This window comes from Acomys russatus, chromosome 31, assembly GCF_903995435.1.
Source record: "Acomys russatus chromosome 31, mAcoRus1.1, whole genome shotgun sequence".
NCBI classification, from domain to species: Eukaryota; Metazoa; Chordata; class Mammalia; order Rodentia; family Muridae; genus Acomys; species Acomys russatus.
In genome coordinates, this window is record NC_067167.1 from 9,989,027 (window position 1) to 10,011,772 (window position 22,746).

Here is a 22,746-nt window from a genome sequence, read left to right on the forward strand (position 1 = left end):
TCAGTGGCCAAGTTCAGTGATAAGCACCAGTACTGCACGTGGAAAGTCCTCACACTCGCTCTCCAGAGTATCTTAATTTAAAGGTATTTTTCCACACAAGGAAATCTACAGTAAAGCTACAACAGTCAGACAGCAAAGCCATACTTAGCTACATGCTTTACAGAGTCCCATGAAAAAAATAGTTGATCCTAATCCCTGATGCGAGGCACTTCAGCGCACCCGCATATGATGTCCATGTAAACAGCAGTGCAGCACACCTCTGAAATAACATGACTGGCACACAGCTTGAGCTAGACTTAAGGGAAAATAAAATCCACCATTCCCACAGCTAAGAGCACACTGAACTTCATCACAAGACACTGCTTCTCTCACTACTCGTAGAGGAGCAGGCGATGTAACCTCTGTGGGACATTTCATACTGAAAAGCAGCGCGTTCCTTGGGTATGCACCAAGTCAGAATATCCATGGGTGACCAGGAGTGAATACAGCAGGCATTTCTGAAGGCCCAGTTTTAATATCGACCAGCCCTAATGGGCTATTTGTAGCACCATGGAAAATGCATTAAAAACCACAAAGGTACAAACTGCAATCAACTGCTCATGAGGTTCACCAAGCCCACAGAAAAACACAGCAGTGACAATGACTCTTAAATTACTGGTTAATGAGTGGCCTTACCTAGCCAGGAAACTGTGTGCATTGTCTTAGCACACAGCACCAGTCTAAACAGGGCTATCAAACACCTGCAGCGCGACGCTGTGCACCCTCCAAGTTCACTTCTCATTACTCTCCTCGTCAAGGGTAAAATCAGAACACTGATAAATACTGACGCTCTCAGGAGCTTACCAGGGCAGCAGACGGTTCTGCCTCTGAGAGGATTAACAGGGAGGAGTGGAGGGCTAAGGAAGGGCTTACGTCGCAGCGGGAACGGCCATACTATTTCTATTACCAAGCACCCGCCACACGCACCGCTGGGGGAGTAAAGAGGTCTGAGAGCGAATTCAACCCAGCTGGGACTCCAGTGCGGGTTAGTCAGCGCCATCCACGGAAGTTGGATTTTTGACATCTGCCTTTGTTTACTAGCTTGATTCTTACTAGCATGCCCTTCTTAGGCATTTAAAGGGATCATGGCATATATAGCTATGCAGAGTGAAGAATCAACTACAAACATTCAGACTGTTGCATTTTAAAATCATAGATCGAACTGACTCCCCAAAGAAAACCAGTTTCTTCATAAATGAGATACAGTATAGAAAAAGCTGGAATGATGGATAATCCAAATACAAAACTCAGATAAAAAACACCCTATTTTTTCTTTCCAAACTACACAGCTCATCGGTTGACTACCATACATAATTACACCACTAGTGTAAAGTACTATTAATACTAAAAGTCTTCAGTTAGCAACTGAGGGTCTACGCCCCGACAACTGCATTAAACTGCAGTGCTGAGGCAGAGCGGAGAGGCACAGTCCCTACGCGTGGCTTCCTTCTTCCTGCGCTTGGGTCCCACAATTACTAAAAGAAGGGATCTGGTCTGCAAATGACTGCGTCATCCACTGCCCATTGGGAATGTCCCCAGGGGCTGACTCTCCTCTCAGGTCCGCAGCTGCTGAGAAGGGAAAAAAAAAAATCTTACTTCATTGTCAAGTTTCAAGTGATCCAATTAGATTTTAAAGTACACTAAATTAGAATTATTAAAATACTGAAAACAGTAAGTTTCATGCCTGGTGTGGTAGCACACAGCACTCAGGAAGGCAGAGGCAGGTGGATCGCTGTGAGTTCGAGGCCAGCCTGGTCTACAAGTGAGTCCAGGACAGCCAGGGCTACACAGAGAAACCCTGTCTCAAGACAAACAAACAGAGACACAGTAAATTTCTACTAGATTTTCAGATCTAGGACTGATAAATCACTTGTTATTCAAGAAAGGAAATGGGTGGGTTGGCTTAGAAGCTGTGACGTCAGAGAATGACCTGTGGAGTCTTTAGACACTTAGTTACATTATATGCTAATCCTCCTAAATCTTCAACAACCGCTCTCCATTTCCATTACGTTCCCGTCACCCCCCCCCCCCACAAAAGAAACCATCTGGACAGAAACCTACTTAGCCCATTGGAAGGAAAGTTGCAAGGTTCACTATTACACGGGTTCTCACCATAAGGTTCACTATTACACGGGTTTTCTCCATAAGCACCGCCATACGCTGCTTCATAGCCTGGGTCGTACTTCTCTTCCTTAACAGCCATCTTCTTTGCATCCTCTGTGGGACAATAAAAGATGATTGAAACTGATGGTGTATAAAAGTTTTCTATGCAAATGTAGCTGAGTTGTATAATTTGAATAGTTTTTTTGTTTGTTTGTTTCTTTTTAAGATTTGTTATTTGTGTGTGTGCGCGGTTGCATGAGTTTCTATGCATGTAGATGCCCAAGGAGGACAGAGGACAATGGACCCCCTAGAACTGCCTCAGGTGGGTCCTGGGATCCAGATCCTGGTCTTCTGCAAGACCAACAGGGCTCCCAAGCACTGAGCCATCTCTGCAGCCTCATTTGCTATCATTCTTAAAATTCTTTGTAGCACATAACTAAATTAGCTTTAAGAATTGGAAAAATCCATCACATTCAACCCTAGGCAGAGAGATGCTCCTCAGACCCAAAATCCCGCAGCACGAGGAGGTGCGAACACACTAAGACCCATCACCACAGCACACTTCTCCTTCCTCCTGCTTTGTATCTGCTACTGCCTTTCTGTTCCATACACACAAGAAGCTAGTAAGAGGAGGGAATGGTAGCAAACCTTGTGCCAGCTGCAGGTCAAACGTGTATTTCACCTCCTGAATGTCCGTGTTGCGTACAATGCCTTTCAGCTGATCTCTCAAGTCCTTCAGCTTAATGTAGTAATGAACTTTGTCCTGGGCTCGAGGAAACTGAGCACATCTGGCACTGGAAGACGGCATGACGTAGCAGAGCTGGGACCAACAAGGTTCAGAGACTTTAACATCTGCTCTTATCTACTCATACTGTGGTTAGAAAAACTTATCTTTAGCCAAGTGCGGTGGCAGCGCACACCTTTAATCTCAGCATTCTGGAGGCAGAGGCAGGAGTGCTGTGAGTTGGAGGACAGCCAAGGCTACACAGTGAAACCCTGTCTTGAAAAACAAAAACAAAAAAGAAAAAGAAAAATGTATGTTTATTTGGCTTAATAACTTGATATATTCACACATACACACATACATACAAACAAAATCAATGAAAGAAGTTGCATTTAAGACCAAAGCCAATATATTAACACATGGTTCCCCCAAGTGTTCCTCTAACAATTAAGTCTTTTCCTTTTTTCTGGTTTTTTGAGACAGGGTTTCTCTATGTAGCCTTGGCTGTCCTGGACTCGCTTTGTAGACCAGGCCTGCCTCTGCCTCCCAAGTGCTGGGATTAAAGGCGTGCGCCACCACTGCCTGGCAAGTCTCTTCTTTTTAAGTAAATATATTTCATAATTCCAAAGGAACAAAGGGAGCAGCATTTCTGCTGAGGTCTCCCTCCCAGCTCTCCTGTTCCTTCTGCTGAGGCAATCACTCTTCATGAGTCCCTGAGGTGTCCATGGGCAATCAAAGGCCTCTAGGTGCAGTTACTGTCCCACATCCTTTTCAATAAACACACAAAACACAATGTGCTCTCCTTCCCCTGCCCCTTGCTCTTGTCACTCAACAGTGTACCTCAGAGACGCTCTTACCATGTACCTAGGCATGAAAGGCCTTAAAGAGTTACATAGCCTTTTATGACTTATTAGCCAGAGCCAACTAAAGGGTTTAGGTTGCTTTAAATTCTTTTATCATCAACTACAGTATTTGGAAATGTTCCTAGAAGTTGGATAAAACACCAGAAGGAGATGGCTACAGGAAAAGACACTTGCATTTATCATTTTGGCTGGGGGCAAACTGTCCTTCAAAGAGCACAACTCATTTTCTATTTTCTCAGTTACACACAACTGAGGCAGTCGACTACTATATTTATGACAATTTGTAAGTTGGTTTCTTTATCATATAATTACTTTGTTTTGAGACATCATCATCACATATTACAATTATTTTGCTTTGAGAATAGAATTCTTAGAAACTCCTAATTGATATGTGTGTAGGTATGTTACCATGTTTTATAACAGCACATTTTCAAGATATTCTTCAATTAAAATGACCCAGAGTAGACTGGCTGAGGGTAATGGCGCACACCTTTAATCCTAGTATTCAGGAGGCAGAGGCAGGTCTGTAGGTCTGAGGACAGCCTCGTCTGGTGTACATAGTACTGATCTACCTACTGACCCACAAGTAAAATAAAAAGAAAGTAAATTGTTTTCACTTGGCACTAAATCACTAGCAACACCAACAGCTTCCTATTTCATGCTAAAGAAAACATTGTATGGGGCTAGAGAGATGGCCCAGAGGTTAAGAGCACTGACTGCTCTTCCAGAGGTCCTGACTTCAATTCCCAGCAACCACATACTGGCTCACAACCATCTATAATGTGATCTGATGCCCTCTTCTGGCCTACATGTGTCCAAGCAAGCAGAGCACTATATACATAATACCAAAAAGAAAAAAAAAAAAAAAATACATTGTATAATGCAGTGCTACCTAGAGAACTGCCAGAGTTGCCATGGTTACTTCTTGGCTGTCAACTGACCCAGGCCTACACTCATCATCTATCAAGAAGGAACTTCAACTGAAGAATTACCCAGATCAAACTAGCCTGTGGCCTTATGCATGAGGCACTTTCTTATTTATTTATTTATTTGGGGGGCGGGGCAGGCAGAGGCGTTCGTATGTGAACAAGTTGGAGGACAACTTGTTGGAGTCAGTTCTCTCTAGGGATTGAACTCTCAGGTTGTCAAGCTTGGCAGAAAATATCTTAACCATTATGTTGGAGGCCGTTCTGGTGCTGCTAATGTATTTAATTGTTAATTACTAGCCCCCAAGGTCTGGGTATACCCTAGATGAACACATTCTCATGTACACCAAGTGATGCTGTGTAACTCTGCCCCCCAATTATCCTTGATTGGTCAGTAAAGCTGCGGGCAGCCTGGGCTGGGCAGAAGAGAGGTGGGTGGGGCTTGGGTTCCTGGGCTGGCTTGGGGGTCTGAGAGAGACTCTGTCAGGAGAGGGAAGAGGAAGCACAGCTGCAGGAAGGGAAGCAGAGAGAAGGACGTCCCCATGGGGCAGAAGGACCACAAGCATGTGGCCATGAGGACAGACTGATGGAACAGATCCATCCCAGACAGGATGACTGACTGGCAAGTAACTTGGGTGTGTAGGCTGGGGGACAGCTAAATAGCTTAGAGGGTTGGTATTTGGCCAGCATTAGTGCTTCATGACAGTCTCTGTGTCAATTATTTGGGAACTAGCTGGGGTAGAGAAGCCTTCAAGAGTCTAGCAGCCCCCTGCACAAGCTGAGTGATCCTGCCAGGCCCATGAGGCATTTCCTTAACTCTAGTGTGGTAGAGGCAGTCCACTGTGAGTACTGCCATCTTAGTCAGATAAGCCTAGTTTTTATTTTTGTTTTTCATGACAGGGTTTCTCTGTGTAGCCTTGGCTGACCTAGACTCACTTTGTAGACCAGGCTGGCCTTGAACTCACAGTGATCTGCTTGCCTCTGCCTCCCAAGTGCTGGGATTACAGGTGCGCACCACCACGCCTGGCTCTTTAAAATTTTTTTTAAAGATTTATTCCTTTTTATGTGCACTGGTGTTTCACCTGTACAAATGTTGGTGTGGGGGTGCCAGAAACCCTGAACTGGAGTGACAAGACAGTTGTGAGCTGCCATGTGGGTGCTGGGAGTTGAACTCAGTTCCTCTGGAAGAAAAGCCAGTGCTCTTAAGCCCTGAGCCATCTCCCCAGGCCTAGAGTGCAGGTTTTTAAAGAAAGCAGGCTGAGCAAGGCAGTAAGCCGCGTTCTTCCTCAGTTTCTGCTCCAATTTCTGCTTCCAGGTTCCTGCTCTTGCCTCCCTTGCCGATGGGAAGCATCGGTACTAGAACATTTGCCCTGCCTAGCATGTGAGAAACCCTCGGTTCTGGCCCCAGTTACCACCCCAGCCAGCCACTACACACAAAAGAGAGCTGGAGAAAACTATGTTTGAGAGCACTAAGGTAAGTTGGCCATGGGGGGAGGCAAAGGCAGGTGGATCAGAGTTCAAGGCCAACCTGGTCTACAAAGTGAGTCCGGGACAGCCAAGGCTACATAGAAAAACACCGTCTAAGAAAACAAAGCGAAACAAAAAACCCAAAAACAACCCCCCCCCCACACACACACAAGAAAGAGGTCCAGGATAGCTAAGTGGCAATTACTTGACATGTACAAAAAACCTAAATCTGATCCCCAGCTCAAGAAACAAGACAACCAAAAACCTATTGCTAACTACATATAGTAATAAAGAAATAAATTGGTAGACAAATAAATAAGTAAAATGTTAAACAGAGAGAAAGAGAGCGCCCGCGCACGCACACGCACGCTCCCACGGGTCCGTCTCATGATGCCTCTGATTACATGACAGTACCAAACGTAAAGTTGGCTGGATGTCTGTCTAGCATGTACTGCTCTCATTAAGCTGTGGTTAAACATACAAAAGTAGTTAATTTTATCAGTGAGGTCTGTGTTTATGCATACGCCTGAATTTGTAAGTAGCCACCACTGATATTGTGAATGTAGTGTGTGCTGACACTTAGCTGACAAATACTTTTTAAATAAAACTCTAACTCACCGGAAAACACAAGCTGGTAACTATTTGATAAAACAGGTGGCTCTTTCCATGGCAGAAATGCCAGTGTCTGGGACTAAGGGAAAGGACCACTAGCTAGAAACCGCTGTGGCGCTAGCTGGCTTATAGATGCACGCAGGTGACTTACAGTTTCTGTGTCTGGGATCTTATGGGGTTGAAGCCCAAATTCCAAGTTCTTAACCTTTACTCCAAAAACTTCTTTACTGAAAATTTCATAAATACCTGAAAGAAAATACAAACATATTTAACACTATCCTTGCCATTAGCAGTAAGAAAAGATAAACTAGAGGGAGCCAGAGGGGTCAAGGAGACCTACAGAGTCACCTAACCTGGGCCCATGGAGCTCACAGAGACTGGACCACCAGCCGAAGAGCATGCATGGGCTGGACCCAGGCCCCCTGCACACATGTTACAGATGCGCAGCTCAGGCTTCATGTGGGTCCCCTAACAATGGGAGTGGGGGCTGTCTCTGACTCTGCTGCCTGCTACTGGATCCCTTTCCCCTAGCCGGGCTGCCTTGTCCGGCCCCAGTGGAAGAGAATGTGCTTAGTCTAGTCCTGCTGCGATTTGAGGTGCAAAGGGGGGATGATACCCCTGGGAGAGGGCAATGGGAAGAAGGGGGTACGAGGGTGGGCCAGGGAGGAGGGAGGAGGCTGAGACCAGGCTGTAAAGTGATTAAATAAATGGGAAAGAAAAGATACAAATGTAAAAGTAAATCTTACATTTTCCATTGAACACCGCTATTCGTGGCTGGTATTTCTGCAGTTTCTGCACTAGGATTCGCCCTCCTTCCCGAAATTCTTTACTAGAATTGAAGTAAGGAACGGGGAAAAGGCAGTGAGGAACAGACCCAGCAGCGTTTGCACTGCCTCAGACAGCCCTCACAAAGCATCACACGAGCATTCTTGGATCTGGGTTTGGACAGGATCCCTACAATGTTGCTAAGTAACCGGAGGAGCCTGCAAGCACAGTACACCCATGCTGTAGCTACCTGGACAGGTCCTTGCTGCCCGGCGTTGTCCTCTCCACCATGTTGGTGAAGCCGATGCCGTACTTCCCGGGTAGGGTGTGGTCATCCATGTGGTTCAGCTGAACCTCACTCAGCCCCGACATGAACAGACACTTCCCTGTGGACAGAGGACTCTGTTACCTCCACACAAAGTGCAAGGCTTTTAGCTGATGGAATGCTCTACATCCTGTTCTCAAAAGTGAAGGGAAACAAAAGACTTGGAATATATCAATTAGTAACCTAGGTCAAATACCATATTGCTCAATGGCCGCAGGGCACCATGTTAATTCCTCTCTAGCTTTACTAATTATCATTTTCCTGCAAGAAACTATCTACCTTCCTTGCACACACACCTTCAACCTGTGTTCTTTCCTCCAAATTGGTAATGCCACCATCTGCCCTAGACTAACCCACCAACTAAAGGCCAACATTCTGAGGGTGAGGGGAACTAAGACACACTTTCCAGAATTTATAATAGTGGGGACAGTGTTCAAGGCCATGTGATTACTTAGCACAAACATCCAGACTCTTACTCTCAGATGAGCAGTGTTTTCTGAGGACATGCACTGCTCTGGTAGGCAGTGTTACGAACAACCTACATGTACAGAGCAGCACCGGGGTAAAAGTACCTGTTTTAAAAGCTTACTCTTAAAGAATGAGCCTTCGTTGTTGTTTTCTTCTATAGAAACTGTCTTTAGAGTCTGTCTCAGATCAAAGCACTTTACATCTAATTGATATCCAACAACCCATATTTAAGAAATTCTTTAATTTTATTTTATGTACATGGTGTGTCATAGTTAGGGTTTCAACTGCTCTGATAAAGACCATGACCAAATGCAATTTGGGGAGAAATGAATTTATTTCAACTTACATCTCTCAGGTCACACGCCATCACTGAAAGAAGCCAGGGCAGGACCTCAGGGCAGGAACCTGGAGGCAGGAAGTGATGCAGAGGCCATGGAGGATGCTCCTTACTGGCTTGCTCAGCCTGCTTTCTTAATCAACTCAGGACCACCTGCCGAGGGGTGGGATCACCCACCGTGAGCTGGACTTTCCCATAGCAATCATTAACCAAGAAAATGCCCACAGCCCAATTTGGTGATGCCACGTTCTCAGGTGAGGTTCTCTTTTCCCAAATTACTATGAGCTTGTGTCACACTGACAAAAAAATAAAAAAATAAAACCAACTAAAAAAGGGTGTTTTGCCTAGAGTGCAGGGTACCATGTATGTGGTTGGTGCCAAAAGAGGGCATCAGGTCCCTTAGAGCTGTGAGCCACCACCATGTGGGTGCTGGGGATCTAACCTGGAAGAGCAGCCGATGCTCTTCATCTCTGGGCCACCTCTCAAGATCCATAATCAATTCTTTTAATCTCTCCAAGAAAATACTACTGACAAAAATCTGGCCACGCCAACATTTTTGTCCACACAGTCACAGCCAAGTATTATTGTTAGTCCATCCTTGAAACATATACACAATCACTCAAAAAAGAAAAAAAGAAAAAGAAATCAATGCCAGGGGGTAGTACATGACTTTAATCCTAGCACTCGGGAGGCAAAGGCAGGCAGATCTCTGTGAATTCAAGCCAGCCTGGTGTACATAGGAGTTCCTAAATAGCCAAGACTACATTGAGAAACCCAATACACACACACACACACACACACACACCATAACAATAATAAATAAAATATTGAAAATAGTTTGAGCAAAGAGAAATGACAGAGGTTAGCCCAGTTGTAGAATATATGCTTAGCATGCTCAGAGCATGGAGTTGGATCCCCAGCTGCACAAAAGGCACCAGGAAGTACTTTTTACTTTTTTATGCCCCGCTTCCCTCCTCTCCACTAATTCCAGTGTGAGTGGTGACATACCATTTCAGCTCCTCGCTTGCCATGCACGTATCAGAGAAGCATGCACAGAGTGTGCTTATTCGTATCATTCTTATATAACTGTGAAACCAGCCCGTCAATCCCACTGATAAAAATACCTCATTGAAAAGCAATTTCTAAGGAGTAGACACTTACAGAAGTGATTTCCAGGCCCAGGGTAATGGTGCCCTTTGTAAGCAGCCATCAGTCCAGGGTTAATGCCAATCTAGAAGACAAAACAGGTAAACATCTTTATCCTTAAAAACAGGCCTTTAAAACTGAGGCAAATATCCCATTTGTTTCATTTGCAAAGTCCAGACAAAAGGCAGGCTGTTCTATTACTGCCCCACCCCTTCACTATGTAGCATACTAAATTACTGTGCATTGTTCCAAAAAGAAAAAAAAAAGAAAACAGCCAGGTGGTACTGGCCCATGCCTTTAATGCCAGTGCTTGGGCAGGAGAGGTAGGTGACTCTCGGAGTTCTCAGTTTGAGGCCAGCCTAGTCTACAGAAAGAGTTCCAGGAGAGCCCTGGCTATGCAGTGAAACCCTGGCTTGACCCTCTCCCCCTCCAAAGAAAAGAAAAGCTACACAATTTGATTTAAAAAAAAAAAAATTAAGGAAGGAGGGAAGGACAAAAAAACAAAAGTTAACAGTGAAACACACTGTTTAACCCCACACCTTTAATCCCAGCACTCAGGAGGCAGAGGCAGGTAGATCTGTGAGTTCAAGGCCAGCCTGGTCTACAAAGTGAGTCCAGGACAGCCAGAGCTGCTACACAGGGAAACCCTGTCTTGAAAAACAAAACAAAAACAAAAACAAAAAAAGTTCAACCAGCCGGGCGGTGGTGGCGCGTGCCTTTAATCCCAGCACTTGGGAGGCAGAGGCAGGTGGATTGCTGTGAGTTCGAGGCCAGCCTGGTCTACAAAGTGAGTTCAGGATAGCCAAAGCTACACGGAGAAACCCTGTCTCAAAAAACCAAAAAAAAAACAAAAAAACAAAAAAACAAAACAAACCCACAAGGCAGTGCTCTTTAGAAACCTTTCCGGAAGAATGCTACTTATTGTCAAACAAGCAAGAGAAATTCTTACAATCACTATGTCTAGGTTGAAGGTCAAAATATCAGGAAGGGTCTTGGTCAAAAGCTCAGCTTCAGAAACACCGTTGAAACGGTCCACTTTTCTTTTCACTTTAAAAGTGTCTGTGATTTTTTCTTGCTTTTCTTTTGCTTTTGTGGACTTGGCAGATTTTTTTGACTGAGCAGGTTTTTTGGGTTCCACTGGGTCCTTGGGTTCTGCTGCTTTGGCTTTTCTCTTCCTTCTCTTTGGAGCTTCTGAAACACAGTGATTTTCAGAATCACTTGAACCTAGAAGCTGCAGGAGACCCCCCCAATGCGGTCACCCCGTGAACACCCATGCTATCTGATCTGAGTTACGTCCCTGTACTCCCAACACCGGGTTTCTCCTTGTCCTCTCCATCTAGGCAGATTTGATAGTCAGACTGATTCTCAATGCCTGCTCGATGGCCTCTTCGTTTTCCTAGGGCTCCATGTACCACTTTATAAGAATCTTATCAGCACGTAAGTAATTAAGAAAACAAATTTTTGAACAAAGCCAGACGAGGCAGTGCACATCTTTAATACCAGCAGTCAGGAGGCAATTTCTATGAGTTCAAGGTCAGCCTGGTCTGTACAGTGAGACCCTGTCCTCAAAGGGAGAGGGTTTAACTCATTTCCCATGAGTAGACAGCCAAAGGCGGCTTACGGCTTATTTTAGAACAAGCTCCACTCACATTCAAAGTGAGTTAAAGATGCTGAGGGCAAGCTCTCCGGGCCGGTAGCACTGTTCAAAGTAAGAACAAACTGTCATTAAGGGCTGTAGGATGTGTGTTGAGGCCTACTCTGTCCATTACAGAGCGTATACCATCACCCATCATTTCTACCCAACAAATGGTGATGCCTTGAGAAATGTGCACAAAACCCCTTTCCCAAAGCAGAGAGATGGCTCGTAGTTAAAAGCAGTGGCTATTCTTACAGAGGACCTGCTTTGATTCCTGGCACCCGCCTGGCAGCTCACAACCATCTGTAACTCCAGTTCCAAGGGATTCCACGTTAGCTTCTGGCCTCCAAAGGTATAAGACAGATAAGTGGTTCACTGACATGCAGGTAACACACACACACACACACACACACACACACACACACACACACACACATACACACGTCACTATAATAACAGGATGGAGTATGACTGGTACTTCAGTGTGTCCTTCTCCCTCAGCATCTCCATGCATTAACTGTAGCCAAGTAACTATACCTCGTGAGTAGTTCCCAGCTCTTTCTCCGTGCTCTGATAGTCTGCAGAGGCTCCCCACGTGTACAGTCTCTAATCCACTTGTGCCTTCAAGCCAGTCTTGCTCTTGATATATCCTCCAGACTGAGTTTCTCTGTGTAGCCCTGGCTGTTCTAGACACACTTTGTAGACCAGGCTGGCCTGATTGCCTCACCTGGTCCTATTTCCCAACTTTTCCTTCGCTGCTCCAGAATCCAAAAGTTCATAATCATTTGGGTGCCATGCCTCCACTCTGTCCCCTTAGCTGTTCCTGAGACATCACTCTACCTCAACTTCTGCAGCGCCTGTGTTACTGCTCCGCTGCCTCGGAGCCTTCGGACCACGTTCAATGCCAATGCTGTAAGGTAACAGTGTGCAGAAGTGCAATGTGTTCACTAACAGCTCTGCCAGAGGCAGAGGCACGTTAGGATGGAGCCATGTATAAGACCTACCTGGGACAGGTTCCTGGGCAGGAGCCTCTGCTGGCATCTGCTGCTCCGCCGTGACAGCCATGTCAGGAGCTTCCGCCGTCGTTTGTTGATATGGAAATGAACAAAAAGGCTGAACTTGCTCCAGAGAATAGCTGAAAGACCAGTTAGGGAGAAGTTCTGTTGCCAAAGTAAAAGTACCCAAGTGTGAGCTTATTGTTTTCTTATTTATTTGTTTGTTTGGTTGTTTTTTTTTTTTTTTTTTCCAGACAGGGTCTCTCTGTGTTAGCCTTGGCTGTCCTGGACTCGCTTTGTAGACCAGGCTGGCCTCGAACTCACAGTGATCCACCTGCCTCTGCCTCCCGAGCACTGGGATTAAAGGCGTGCGCCACCAGGCTCGGCTCTGAAGCGTGAGTTTAAATGGTCAGTTGTATGAAGACTCCCTAGAATCTAAGTGCTTTACAGCCAGATTGTAGCCATGCTTCAGACACGAGGAGACTTCAGACACTGCGCACACTTTACTGGCCTTCACCAAGGCCCCCACTACACGCACGTTAACTCTTGCTACTTAGTGTCCAGAAGTGCCACCAACACAGCCTGCTGGTGCTGTTAAGCTGCCTGCACTGTCTCTGAAATGAGACCACAGGAACTTTCTAGTTGACCAGCTTGAAGGATGATCAACCCACAGGCATTAAAAATACAGTCTATACCCACGTAAGCACCACTCCCCATTTTGGCACAAAGATTTCCCTAATGGTGTTAATTTAGGTTTTCTTTTGGCTTCTTTGTGGGTTTTTTTTTGGGGGGGGGCGGGTTTCTCTGTGTAGCCTTGATTGTCCTGGACTCACTTTGTAGACCACGCCGGCCTCGAACTCACAGTGATCCACCTGCCTCTGCCTCTTGAGTGCTAGGATTAAAGGCCTGCGCCGCCACTACGCCTGGCTTCTTTGTGTGTGTGTGTGTTTTTTAATGTATCCAATAGATTTGTATTTTTTGCTATTGTTGGCTTTTTGTTTTAGTTGTTGCTTGCCACTTTGTGGACAGTAGAAATGGACTATTTTATAAATCTCTCTAAACTCTCTTCTGAGCATGACTTAAATTCCATTAAAGGTAAAGCATATGGGGGTTGGGGATTTAGCTCAGTGGTAGAGTGCTTGCCTAGCAAGGGCAAGGTCCTGGGTTCAGTCCTCAGCTCTGAAAAGAGAGAGGGGGTGGGGGAGGAGAGAGAAAGTAAAGCATGTAAGGCCTTGCTGGGCATGGGGATGCACCCCTGTAACCCAGTCCACCTACAGAGAAACCCTGACTCACAAGGCAGAAAACGAGCAGCCAACCAAAACCCACTCCAAAGCCCAGGCCCTTCAATGGAAGCCACTTCCAAAAGCCTTTCTATAGTGACCTACAAACAATGCCTCAAGCTGCTGCTGTTAGCACAAGAGCAAGGGCCACGGATGCCATCCATGCAGTCTACCGCAGCAGCACACATGCAGGCACTAAATGCAGAATGCATCAGAGTGAAGGGGGAAGGGGAGGGAGGCGATGTTTCCTTTAGCGGCTTTCTTTCTCAGTGTTCTGTGGGGAAAGACAATGAGCTCGGAACACTCGCTGCTCTCAGAGGACCCAGGTCCCTGCATGAGGCAGCTCCCAATCCCCTGGGACTCTAGCTCCAGGTGACTGGACACCCTCTTGTGGACTCCGTGGGCACTTGCACATAGATAGGGCACACATTCTCATATTACACACAAACACACATAAATAAAAAAAGCAAAGGTCAAAGGAGACTAATTCTGTAATAAGATTTATCTCAGTAAAATGGCCAAGTTAAAAGGTAAAAAGAAACTGTTGGTTGATGGTTAATCCCAGCACTGGGGAGCCAGAGGCAGGTGACTCTCTGGGTTCAGGACAGCCTGGTCTACATACAGAGGAATCCTGTCTTAAACACAGAGAAACCCTGTCTTGAGAAAACAAACAAACAAAAATAGCCGACCAAACTAAAACAAAACAAAAAAACCCCGATTTTCTAGATAAACTCAAATGACAACAATAGATTTTCCCATACTCCCTTGCTGTGGGAACTCTGCTCCTTTAGACTTTTGTTTGTTCCTCTGGGAGGAACGCCTTTCCCTAGCTTAGCCATTCAAAACCACTGTGCTAACAGCCTCAACTGCCTTGAGACTTTCTTCCTGGGAGCACATCCAAATTGAGTGACCAGAAATCCTCTGTATGGTCACCACTGCTCCTGTCCCTGTTCTGACCCCTGGGCTATCAGCAAAGCAACCAGCTCTTGAGCAGTGCTGCCTGGAGTCCTCGGTTCTGCTGAATCAATTTGAATTCCTCAGCACAGGTCACACAGGGTAAAGACTGCCTAGGAGAGGCCATCTTAGAGTGCTGCATGCTCTGAGACAACAGAGGCCCAAGCCCAGCGGATAAGCACTGGATTAGCCAGAGAAGGGTCTGGCACCAGTAAGGAATATTAACTCTCTCTTTAAAATTTTATTTTTTATAAAACAAACAACAAAAAATCCCAAACTCAGTAACCTTAAATGTTAATTTTATATGTTAGAGAGTTGCCTACATATATGTGCAACATGTACATGCAGTGCCTGTGGAGGTCAGAGGAAGGTGTCAGACCATAGCCTCTACACCTGAACTTATGGATAGCTGTGAGCCTCCACGTGGGCGCTAGGAATCAAATCCGGGCACTCGACAAGGTCCTCTCAACTCTTACACCCCCACTTCTACACCCCCAAACGTTCATTTCCTTAAACACACTGTTCTCAAATTATATGATGGCTTAATACACTATTGTACAGCAACAATGCAGCTACTAAAAATTTAACTGGTATTGCGAAAAGTACAGAGAAATTATATATATTTAAAATATTTTGCCAGACATGGCGGCACATGCTTTTAATCCCAGCACTTGGGAGGCAGAGGCAGGCAGATCGCTGTGAGTTCGAGGCCAGCCTGGTCTACAAAGTGAGTCCAGGACAGCCAGGGCTGTCATAGAGAGAAACCCTGTGTAAAAAAAGAAAAAGAAGAAGAAAAAGAAAAAAAAAATCTAGGCTGGGCATGGTGGCGCACGCCTTTAATCCCAGCACTTGGGAGGCAGAGGCAGGGGAGTTCGAGGCAGCCTGGTCTACAAAGCAAGTCCAGGACAGCCAAGACTAACACAGAGAGATCCTGTCTCAAAAAACCAAAAGAAAAAAGAAAGAAATAAAGATCTGTGTGTACCTATGTTTGTCTGCATGAGTTTATGTGCATGCCATGTGTGTCATGCCTGTGGAGGCCAGAAGGGGGAGTCAGTGTGACATCATGGGCAGCTGTGAGCCATGTGGGTGATGGGAAACTCATGATCTCAGCAAGACCAAGTGCTCCTAACTGCTGAACCATCTTTCCAGCCCTTGCTCGAGAGGGATAAAAAACATGCCACACTTACGTGCGACTTGGGATAGAATTCTGCAGTGTTTTTGAATGATAAGTCTCCAGGAGAAGGGCAGTAAAAGGGAAACTGAGTCATCATTCGTATTTCTAGCTTCCCCTTCTTCCCTATAATAATGAAGAGTTAGATTTAAGTGTTTCAAACTGAACAGACCCCATATTCATTCCTTTCCTGGCTGGCATGATAATACCTGAGAAAAAGCAACTTACTGGAAGAGCTTAGGCCCAGGCCCAGTACAGAATATAGTCCGTCCTGCTGGGGAAGGAGGGGCAGAGAGAGCCACTTGGTCCACAGTGCTGACCAGGAGGCAGAGAAAGGCGTAGCAGGCTCTTTCCTTTCCCTCCTTTTCCCCAAGTCTGGGACCCAAAACAAAAAAAGGATACAGGAAAAATTAAAGAACATGAGAAGGGGAAGTTTTTTTTTTATTCCAGAGTCAGCCTGAGAATCAGAAATGTTAATACAACTGAAAAGAACCACACTTCCTACAGAGATTGCCTATCTTTCTAAGGACATACATACAAGTACGGATATTAAAAACTGCAAACTGAGCTCAATGAGGCCCAAGAGTGTTTGTGGCCTTGAGTTTAACTGTATTACACACACTCTTCTCATTCCCCTAAATCTAAAGAGCGCACCTCATAAAACCTGTTAGGACTTTACTGACAAGGGACATTCTGTAAGAGGGAAACAAAGGCACCAGTGCTGTGGTTTGAATAACAGTGGCTGAGCAGTCTCACACATTTGCCTGACTAGTTCCTACTTGCTGAACCGTTTGGGAAGACTTAGAAGGTGGCCTTACCGAAAGAAGTGTGTCACAGGGGGTTGGTATGGGGAGGGGGGGCTTTGAGGTTTCTAAAGCCACACCAGGCCCACTGACTCGCTCACGCTCTTGCCCTGCCTGCTGCCTTCAGATCAGGATGTAAAGCTCTCAACTACTGTTCGGTGCCACACCTGTCCACTCCCCACCAGATAACGGACTAACGCTCTAAAACTGTTAGGAACCACCCCCCTCCCAGTTAAATGTCTCCTTTTCTAAGAGTTGGTCATGCTGTCTCTTTCACAGCAACAGGACAGTGACTAAGACAAGTGTATGTATCTCTCTTCACCCAGTCTTTAACCCTTGCTGCAAATTACATCCTTCAAGCACAGTGGGAGAAGGACATGGAATTTTATGTATAGCCACAGAAGACAAGCGGGGTGCGGTGGCACACACGCCTGTAATCCCAGCACTCTGACAGGCAGAGGCCAGCCTGGTCTACAGAGTGAGTCCAGGACAGCAGGGCTACACAGAGAGACCCTGTCTCAAAAAAAACAAAACCAAAAACCAAAACCAAACAGCCACCGAAGACACCTGTGAACTTTTCCCTTTGAGAAGCTGTACCCATGTCTTAGCTGTGTACTATCCTTTTAAACTAAGCCTACCATTTCCCCCACCCCCACTGCCTCTATGCTTGGGCCAGTGACAGCGGGTAAAGGTGCTTGCCACCATGCCTGATGCCCTGAGTCCAACAGCCGAAATCCACAAGGTGGAAGAAGAAAACAAACTCCAGGGAACTGTCCTCTGACCTCCATACTTGAGCTATGGCACATGGGCTTCCCACAGACAGATTCGTGAGCACGCACATACACATGGAGTAAACCATTAAAGGTAAAATAAGTCCTACCAATGCTAACAATACGTAATATGCCTCAACACTACCCAGCAAGCTCTCCAACTCTGCTTTGCTGTGTCTCTGCCTGAGCCTTCTGTGTACTGCAGTCCAACACTCAGCTTAAACTGAGCAGAGGTCTCTGAGGGGGAAAGTCACCAGGCCACTGACTGACTCCTCAGTTCAGCTTCTTGGAAACACCCTAAGGACAGATCTGGAGGGGTGGTCTTCAAGGTGGATGCAGCTCACGTCGACACTGATGACCTACTACAAGCCCCAGACCTTCCAATCTGTGTGAACTTAAAAAAGCTCGCTGAGGGGCTGGAGAGATGGCTCAGTGGTTAAGAGCACACTCTCTGCTTTTCTAAAGGACCCTGGTTCAATTCCCAGCACCCACATGGCAGCTCACAACTGTCTACAACTCTACTTCCAGGTGATCTGACAGCCTCACACCAATGCATTTAAATTAAATAATGATTTTTATTTTTAAGCTCCACCAAAAGGTCCTGTTCTCTCCCCCCACCCCCACTTATCTGTTAGTCTTACCTGCAAATTTCTTCTCTCCTAGACTCCTCCTCTGCTCCCTCTTACTGACCTCCTGTTCCCAGAACTGGCTCCTAGCTGTCTCTTAACACTAACACAGCTGACTTGAGAGGCCTATGGGATGTCACCACCTTGTACAGCTCTAATCCCAGTACGGAAGCAGAAGCAGGATGAATACTAGTTTGAGGCTTGCTTGGACCTACATAGCCAAGACTGTCTCAGATTTTTTTTTTTTAAAGTCTAAGCCGGGAGTGGTGGTACACTCCTTTAATCCCAGCACTTGGGAAACAGGGGCAGGTAGATCCATGTGAGTTTGAGGCCAGCCTGGTCTGTCGCAGACTGTCTTAGTTGGGTATCGGTCCTTGGGTCAGGAGTTTTTGAAGTGTCAGTGGACAAAGATAGGCGAGTGACACTCAGAATCAAACAGTACCTTGTAGACAGACACTGGTCTACAGGACAGCCAGGGCTCTGTAACACAGAGAAACCCTGTCTCAAAAAAACCCAAAAAACAAAAAAAGGCCGGGTGTGGTGGTGCACGCCCTTAATCTCAGCACTCATGAGGCAGAGGCAGGGGGATCAGTGGTCTATAAATTGAGTCCAGGACAGCCAGAACTACACAGAAAAACCCTGTCTCGAAACTCCCTCCCCCACCCCCTCAAAAAAACTCTAGTTAATACAATTAATTCAATTCAGATGTGCCATGTTTTAAATCTTTTAAAGCTTTCTCTAGAAATGAGAAACTCTTTTTTTCTTTTTGGTTTTTCGAGACAGGGTCTCTCTATATGTAGTCCTGGCTGTCCTGGACTCACTTTGTAGACCAGGCTGGCCTTGAACTCACGGAGATCCGCCTGCCTCTGCCTCCCGAGTGCTGGGATTAAAGAAGGTATGCACCACCTGGGCGGGCTTGAAACTTCTTTACTTTTCAATTATTTTGCACTATTTTAAAGGTCTGTGGTGCCATTTTCCAAATTCCTTTAGTCATCTCACTTGAACGAGCATACATGACACTGAATGCCCACAGACCACTGACCAGTGCTAAATAAACTGAGCACTCAGCGCCAGGGAGCTGGTTGCGTGGACTGGGAAGGAACACCATGTACAGTCTGCCGCTGACAGTGCTACACGGAGAGCCGGGCGTGGTGGCGCACGCCTTTAATCCCAGTGGATCGCTGTGAGTTCGAGGCCAGCCTGGTCTACAAAGTGAGTCCAAGATGGCCAAGGCTACACAGAGAAACCCTGTCTCAAAAAACCAAAAAACAAACAAACAAACAAAACAGACAGTGCTACACGGAGAATGCACACTCACCTGTGCGTTAGCTACTACGGCCAGGGAGCACCAAGACCTTAGGACCAATCACAATGTCCAGTTCAAACAAGGCTGTGTAGGAAAGCCATCTGGGAGGCTGAGGCAGGAGGCTCAAAAATTCTAGCCCAGGCAACACAGCAAGATCTCTTGACAAAAGTTGGCTGGGGACATGACTCAGTGGTAAGATGCTCGCTTAGCATACTGGAGGCTCCGGGCTCAACCCCCAACCACACCATCCCCTTGAACTCACATGGATGCCTCTGCCTGGGGTTAAAGGCCACCACACCCAGATTTGCCTGTTTTAATTGCTGTCTCCTAGGATTACTGTCTTAGTCTGGTATCCTAGGCCTAGTCCTGAAAGCTTCTAGCCTCTGTACAATCTAACCTGGGCCTAGAATGTTTTCAGCCTCTGAGACTTACTGCTTAATAAGCTCACCCTTACTTGTTCTTTCTGAGCTCTGGGCTGGCTGGTTCAACTCAGCTGTTCTGGCTCAAACTCTTCTCCCAGCTGACTTACTTAATTGGTCTCTCTCGGCCTGTAATTGCTCTGCTTGGTCTCAAACTAACTCAGCAATCTGTTCTAATCCTCTGGCTTCTTCATCTAAGTGTTCGTTTCCCCCCCCCACCACCACTCTCTCTGTAACCCACCTCTCTATTACTGTCCTGGTAAAAACTGCCTTCTCTCTCTGTAAAACTGCCTCTTAATTAGCTTTCTTTTCCTCTCTCCTGAGAATTGGGCATATTCTATTCTGTCAAATCTCTGATTTGTCACCTTTTCTGCCACTCAATTAGACATCACTTTCTAACCTGGGCTTTCTATCCTTCTACAAACTAACTTTTCCTTCTTTTGTGATTAAAGGCATGTTTCACCATGCCTGGACCTAGGCTTTTCTTTACCTGATACTTGCTCTATACTATTCAATCTATCAGTTCTACAACCCTTGTGAAAGTTGGGCTGGAACACTCACCACTCTCACTAACAGGCCACTGGCACCCTGCAGGTGGTAAACTGTTAAAAACCTAGAGATAGATCCACCTGCCCTGTCAGTAGGGACCGCTCTAGAGTGTGCCCTTGAATCTTTCAATGGTAAACCATCGGCCCGCACCAATCTTCTCAAAAATGCACAGCGTCGGATGGAGAGGCGCACTGAAGACAAGAGTGTCTCACCTAAATTCAATCTCCATTCGCACATGCGAGGCAGGCTAATTCTTCACTAGGCCTAATATGTAAATCAATATCGCGTTTACCTGCTAGGGCCCTGCCATTTTGTTTTTTTCTTATTTAGCTCTCTGTCAAAGAGTCTAAATCTCTAAACCTATACTTTGGCAGGGTACCCCTAAGGGACATTTAAAAAACCCATCCCGGGGCCACTGAAAAGGGACAATCTCTAGATTGCTTTCTCTGCGCGTTATACACAGTCCACCGCAATAAACATCTACCCCACCACCCTTCCTAGCTTCCCGTGAGGATGCGGAGGAAGTAGCCTCCAGTGCACCTGCTCCATCTTTTACGGTTCAGGTGACCGAGGCTGAAGAACTCCACGCGGAGGCTGCAGCCGCGCGCACCGGGCCTTTTAAAGCTCGCGGGTACCAGGGGCTGCGGACCCGCGCGGGCTGGAGGAGAAGCTCGGGGAGGGGAGGTGGAGGTGGAGGGGGGCGGTGAGGTGCCCACCGCGCACGCGCAGGCCGGCCTTTGTGCGGGCCGCGGCCCCCCGCCGACCCCAGCCGCGAGCGCCCGCGTTACCTGCGCGCGGCCTCCGCATCCATGGCGGCGCCGCCGAGGGTGCGGCTACTCCTGCCGGGCCCACGGGCGCCCCGCTCTGCCGCTTGGCGCGCGGGCTCAACACAGGATCGGGGCGGCCGGTGGACGGACGGCGCTGGCCTCGGCCCCTCCCACGCCGCTACATCACCGCGGCGGTCCGCGGCGCACTTCCGCCTGCCTCCGTGGAGGCCGGCGGCCTCGCCGTCACGTGACGCTGGCTAGGCCAATGGCCTCCCCTCTTCGGGGCGCCTCGAAGTCCGCCGCTTAGCCTTTCGGGAAATGTGAAGGCTGGCGAGGGATGGGGTGCGCCCGGGTGACGTCAGCTTTTGTGGGCTGAGTTTCCGGGTGCCTTTTGGGATGTGTAGACGGAAGGTTATGCTTGGTGGCAAATTGATGTCTTTCCACCCCGAATTTTGTGCAGATGGAGAACTGTACCTGGCCGGGCGTGGTGGTGCACGCCTTTGATCCCAGCACTCAGGAGCCAGAGGCAGGAGGATCGCTGTGAGTTCGAGGCCAGCCTGGTCTATGAAGCAAGTCCAGGACAGCCAAGGCTACACAGAGAAACCCTGTCAAAAAAAACCAAACCAAACCAAAAACTGTGCCTATCTTGGTCGGACGTGGTGGTGCACGCATTTAATCCTAGCATTTGGGATGCGGAGACAGACAGAACTAAGTTCGAGACCAGCTTGGTTTATAGAGCAAATTTCAGTACTGGGTAAAACTACACAGGAAAACCCTGTCTTGAAAGCCAAAATAAAACCGGGCGTGGTGGCGCACGCCTTTAATCCCAGCACTCGGGAGGCAGAGGCAGGCGGATCGCTGTGAGTTCGAGGCCAGCCTGGTCTACAAATCGAGGCCAGGACAGCCAAGGCTACACAGAGAAACCCTGTCTCGAAAAAACAAACAAACAAACAAACAAACAAACAAAAAGAAGCCAAAATAATAATAATAAAAACTGTGCCTTACCCCCAAACAACAACAACAACAACAAAAAACAAAACAACAACAACAGAAAAAAAAAAACCTGCCTTTATTGTCAATTCCTGTAACGGGGAGTAGAGCTGTTTGGAATTGGAAAACCTAAGAGTGAAGGCCCCTACCGTTTGGGCCTCAGTTTACTCACCTGTAATGGCATAAATCGATGGACGAACCTTTGAAATCCGTGATGCTGGATGGGTCTCGGCTTCCTCCGAATCTCATACACCAATCCCACTTCCACGTCTCCGTCGTTCGTTTGGTTTTAGCAGTCTCAACTGTGTACCCGATGGGCTTAGAATTTTACACCTGTAGTCTAGGCAGTCCCCGTGCTACATTCAGTCTCTTGAGTACTGACTAGGATTACAAACCAAGTGTTATCACACGTGGCTTCCGGGGGCTCCTCTCTGTCTCTTTTCCCAGACAGGGTTTCTGTGTATAGCCTTGGCTGTCCTGGATTTACTTTGTAGACCAGGCTGGCCTCGAAATCACAGAAATCCCCCTGCCTCTGCCTCCCGAGTGTTGGGATTAAAGGCGTGCGCCACCACGCCCGATAGATTTTTATAGAGTTGCTCTTTGAAGGGCTCCCAGAGCTGTTGCTAAGCCACCACGCCTGTCTCAGAGAAACCCAGAACACTGACACTATTAGCATACAGTCCCCCAGTCTGCCTAGCAACCTAT

General features: G+C 46.9%; 1 protein-coding gene across 1 annotated transcript; it reads right to left on the minus strand.

The window, feature by feature from the left end:
* Positions 1-1,144: 1,144 nt before the first annotated feature.
* Positions 1,145-21,236, minus strand: Tdg (thymine DNA glycosylase). Its single transcript, XM_051139595.1, has 10 exons — positions 21,073-21,236; positions 12,416-12,546; positions 10,725-10,966; positions 9,791-9,860; positions 7,750-7,885; positions 7,481-7,563; positions 6,886-6,980; positions 2,791-2,962; positions 2,101-2,256; positions 1,145-1,608 (listed from the first exon to the last, which is right to left on the minus strand). The coding sequence occupies exons 1-10, from the start codon at positions 21,093-21,095 to the stop codon at positions 1,472-1,474; spliced, it is 1,245 nt and encodes a 414-aa protein (XP_050995552.1). The 5' UTR covers positions 21,096-21,236; the 3' UTR covers positions 1,145-1,471.
* Positions 21,237-22,746: the final 1,510 nt, after the last annotated feature.

Excerpts from the sequence above, each read along its gene's own strand:
- Tdg (XM_051139595.1), bottom strand. The coding sequence starts at position 21,095 with ATGGATGCGGAGGCCGCGCGCAG. Across the intron at positions 12,547-21,072 it reads GATGCGGAGGCCGCGCGCAG|CTATTCTCTGGAGCAAGTTC; the intron begins GTAACGCGGGCG and ends CTGGTCTTTCAG. Across the intron at positions 6,981-7,480 it reads AGCGGTGTTCAATGGAAAAT|GTATTTATGAAATTTTCAGT; the intron begins GTAAGATTTACT and ends ATTTTCTTTCAG.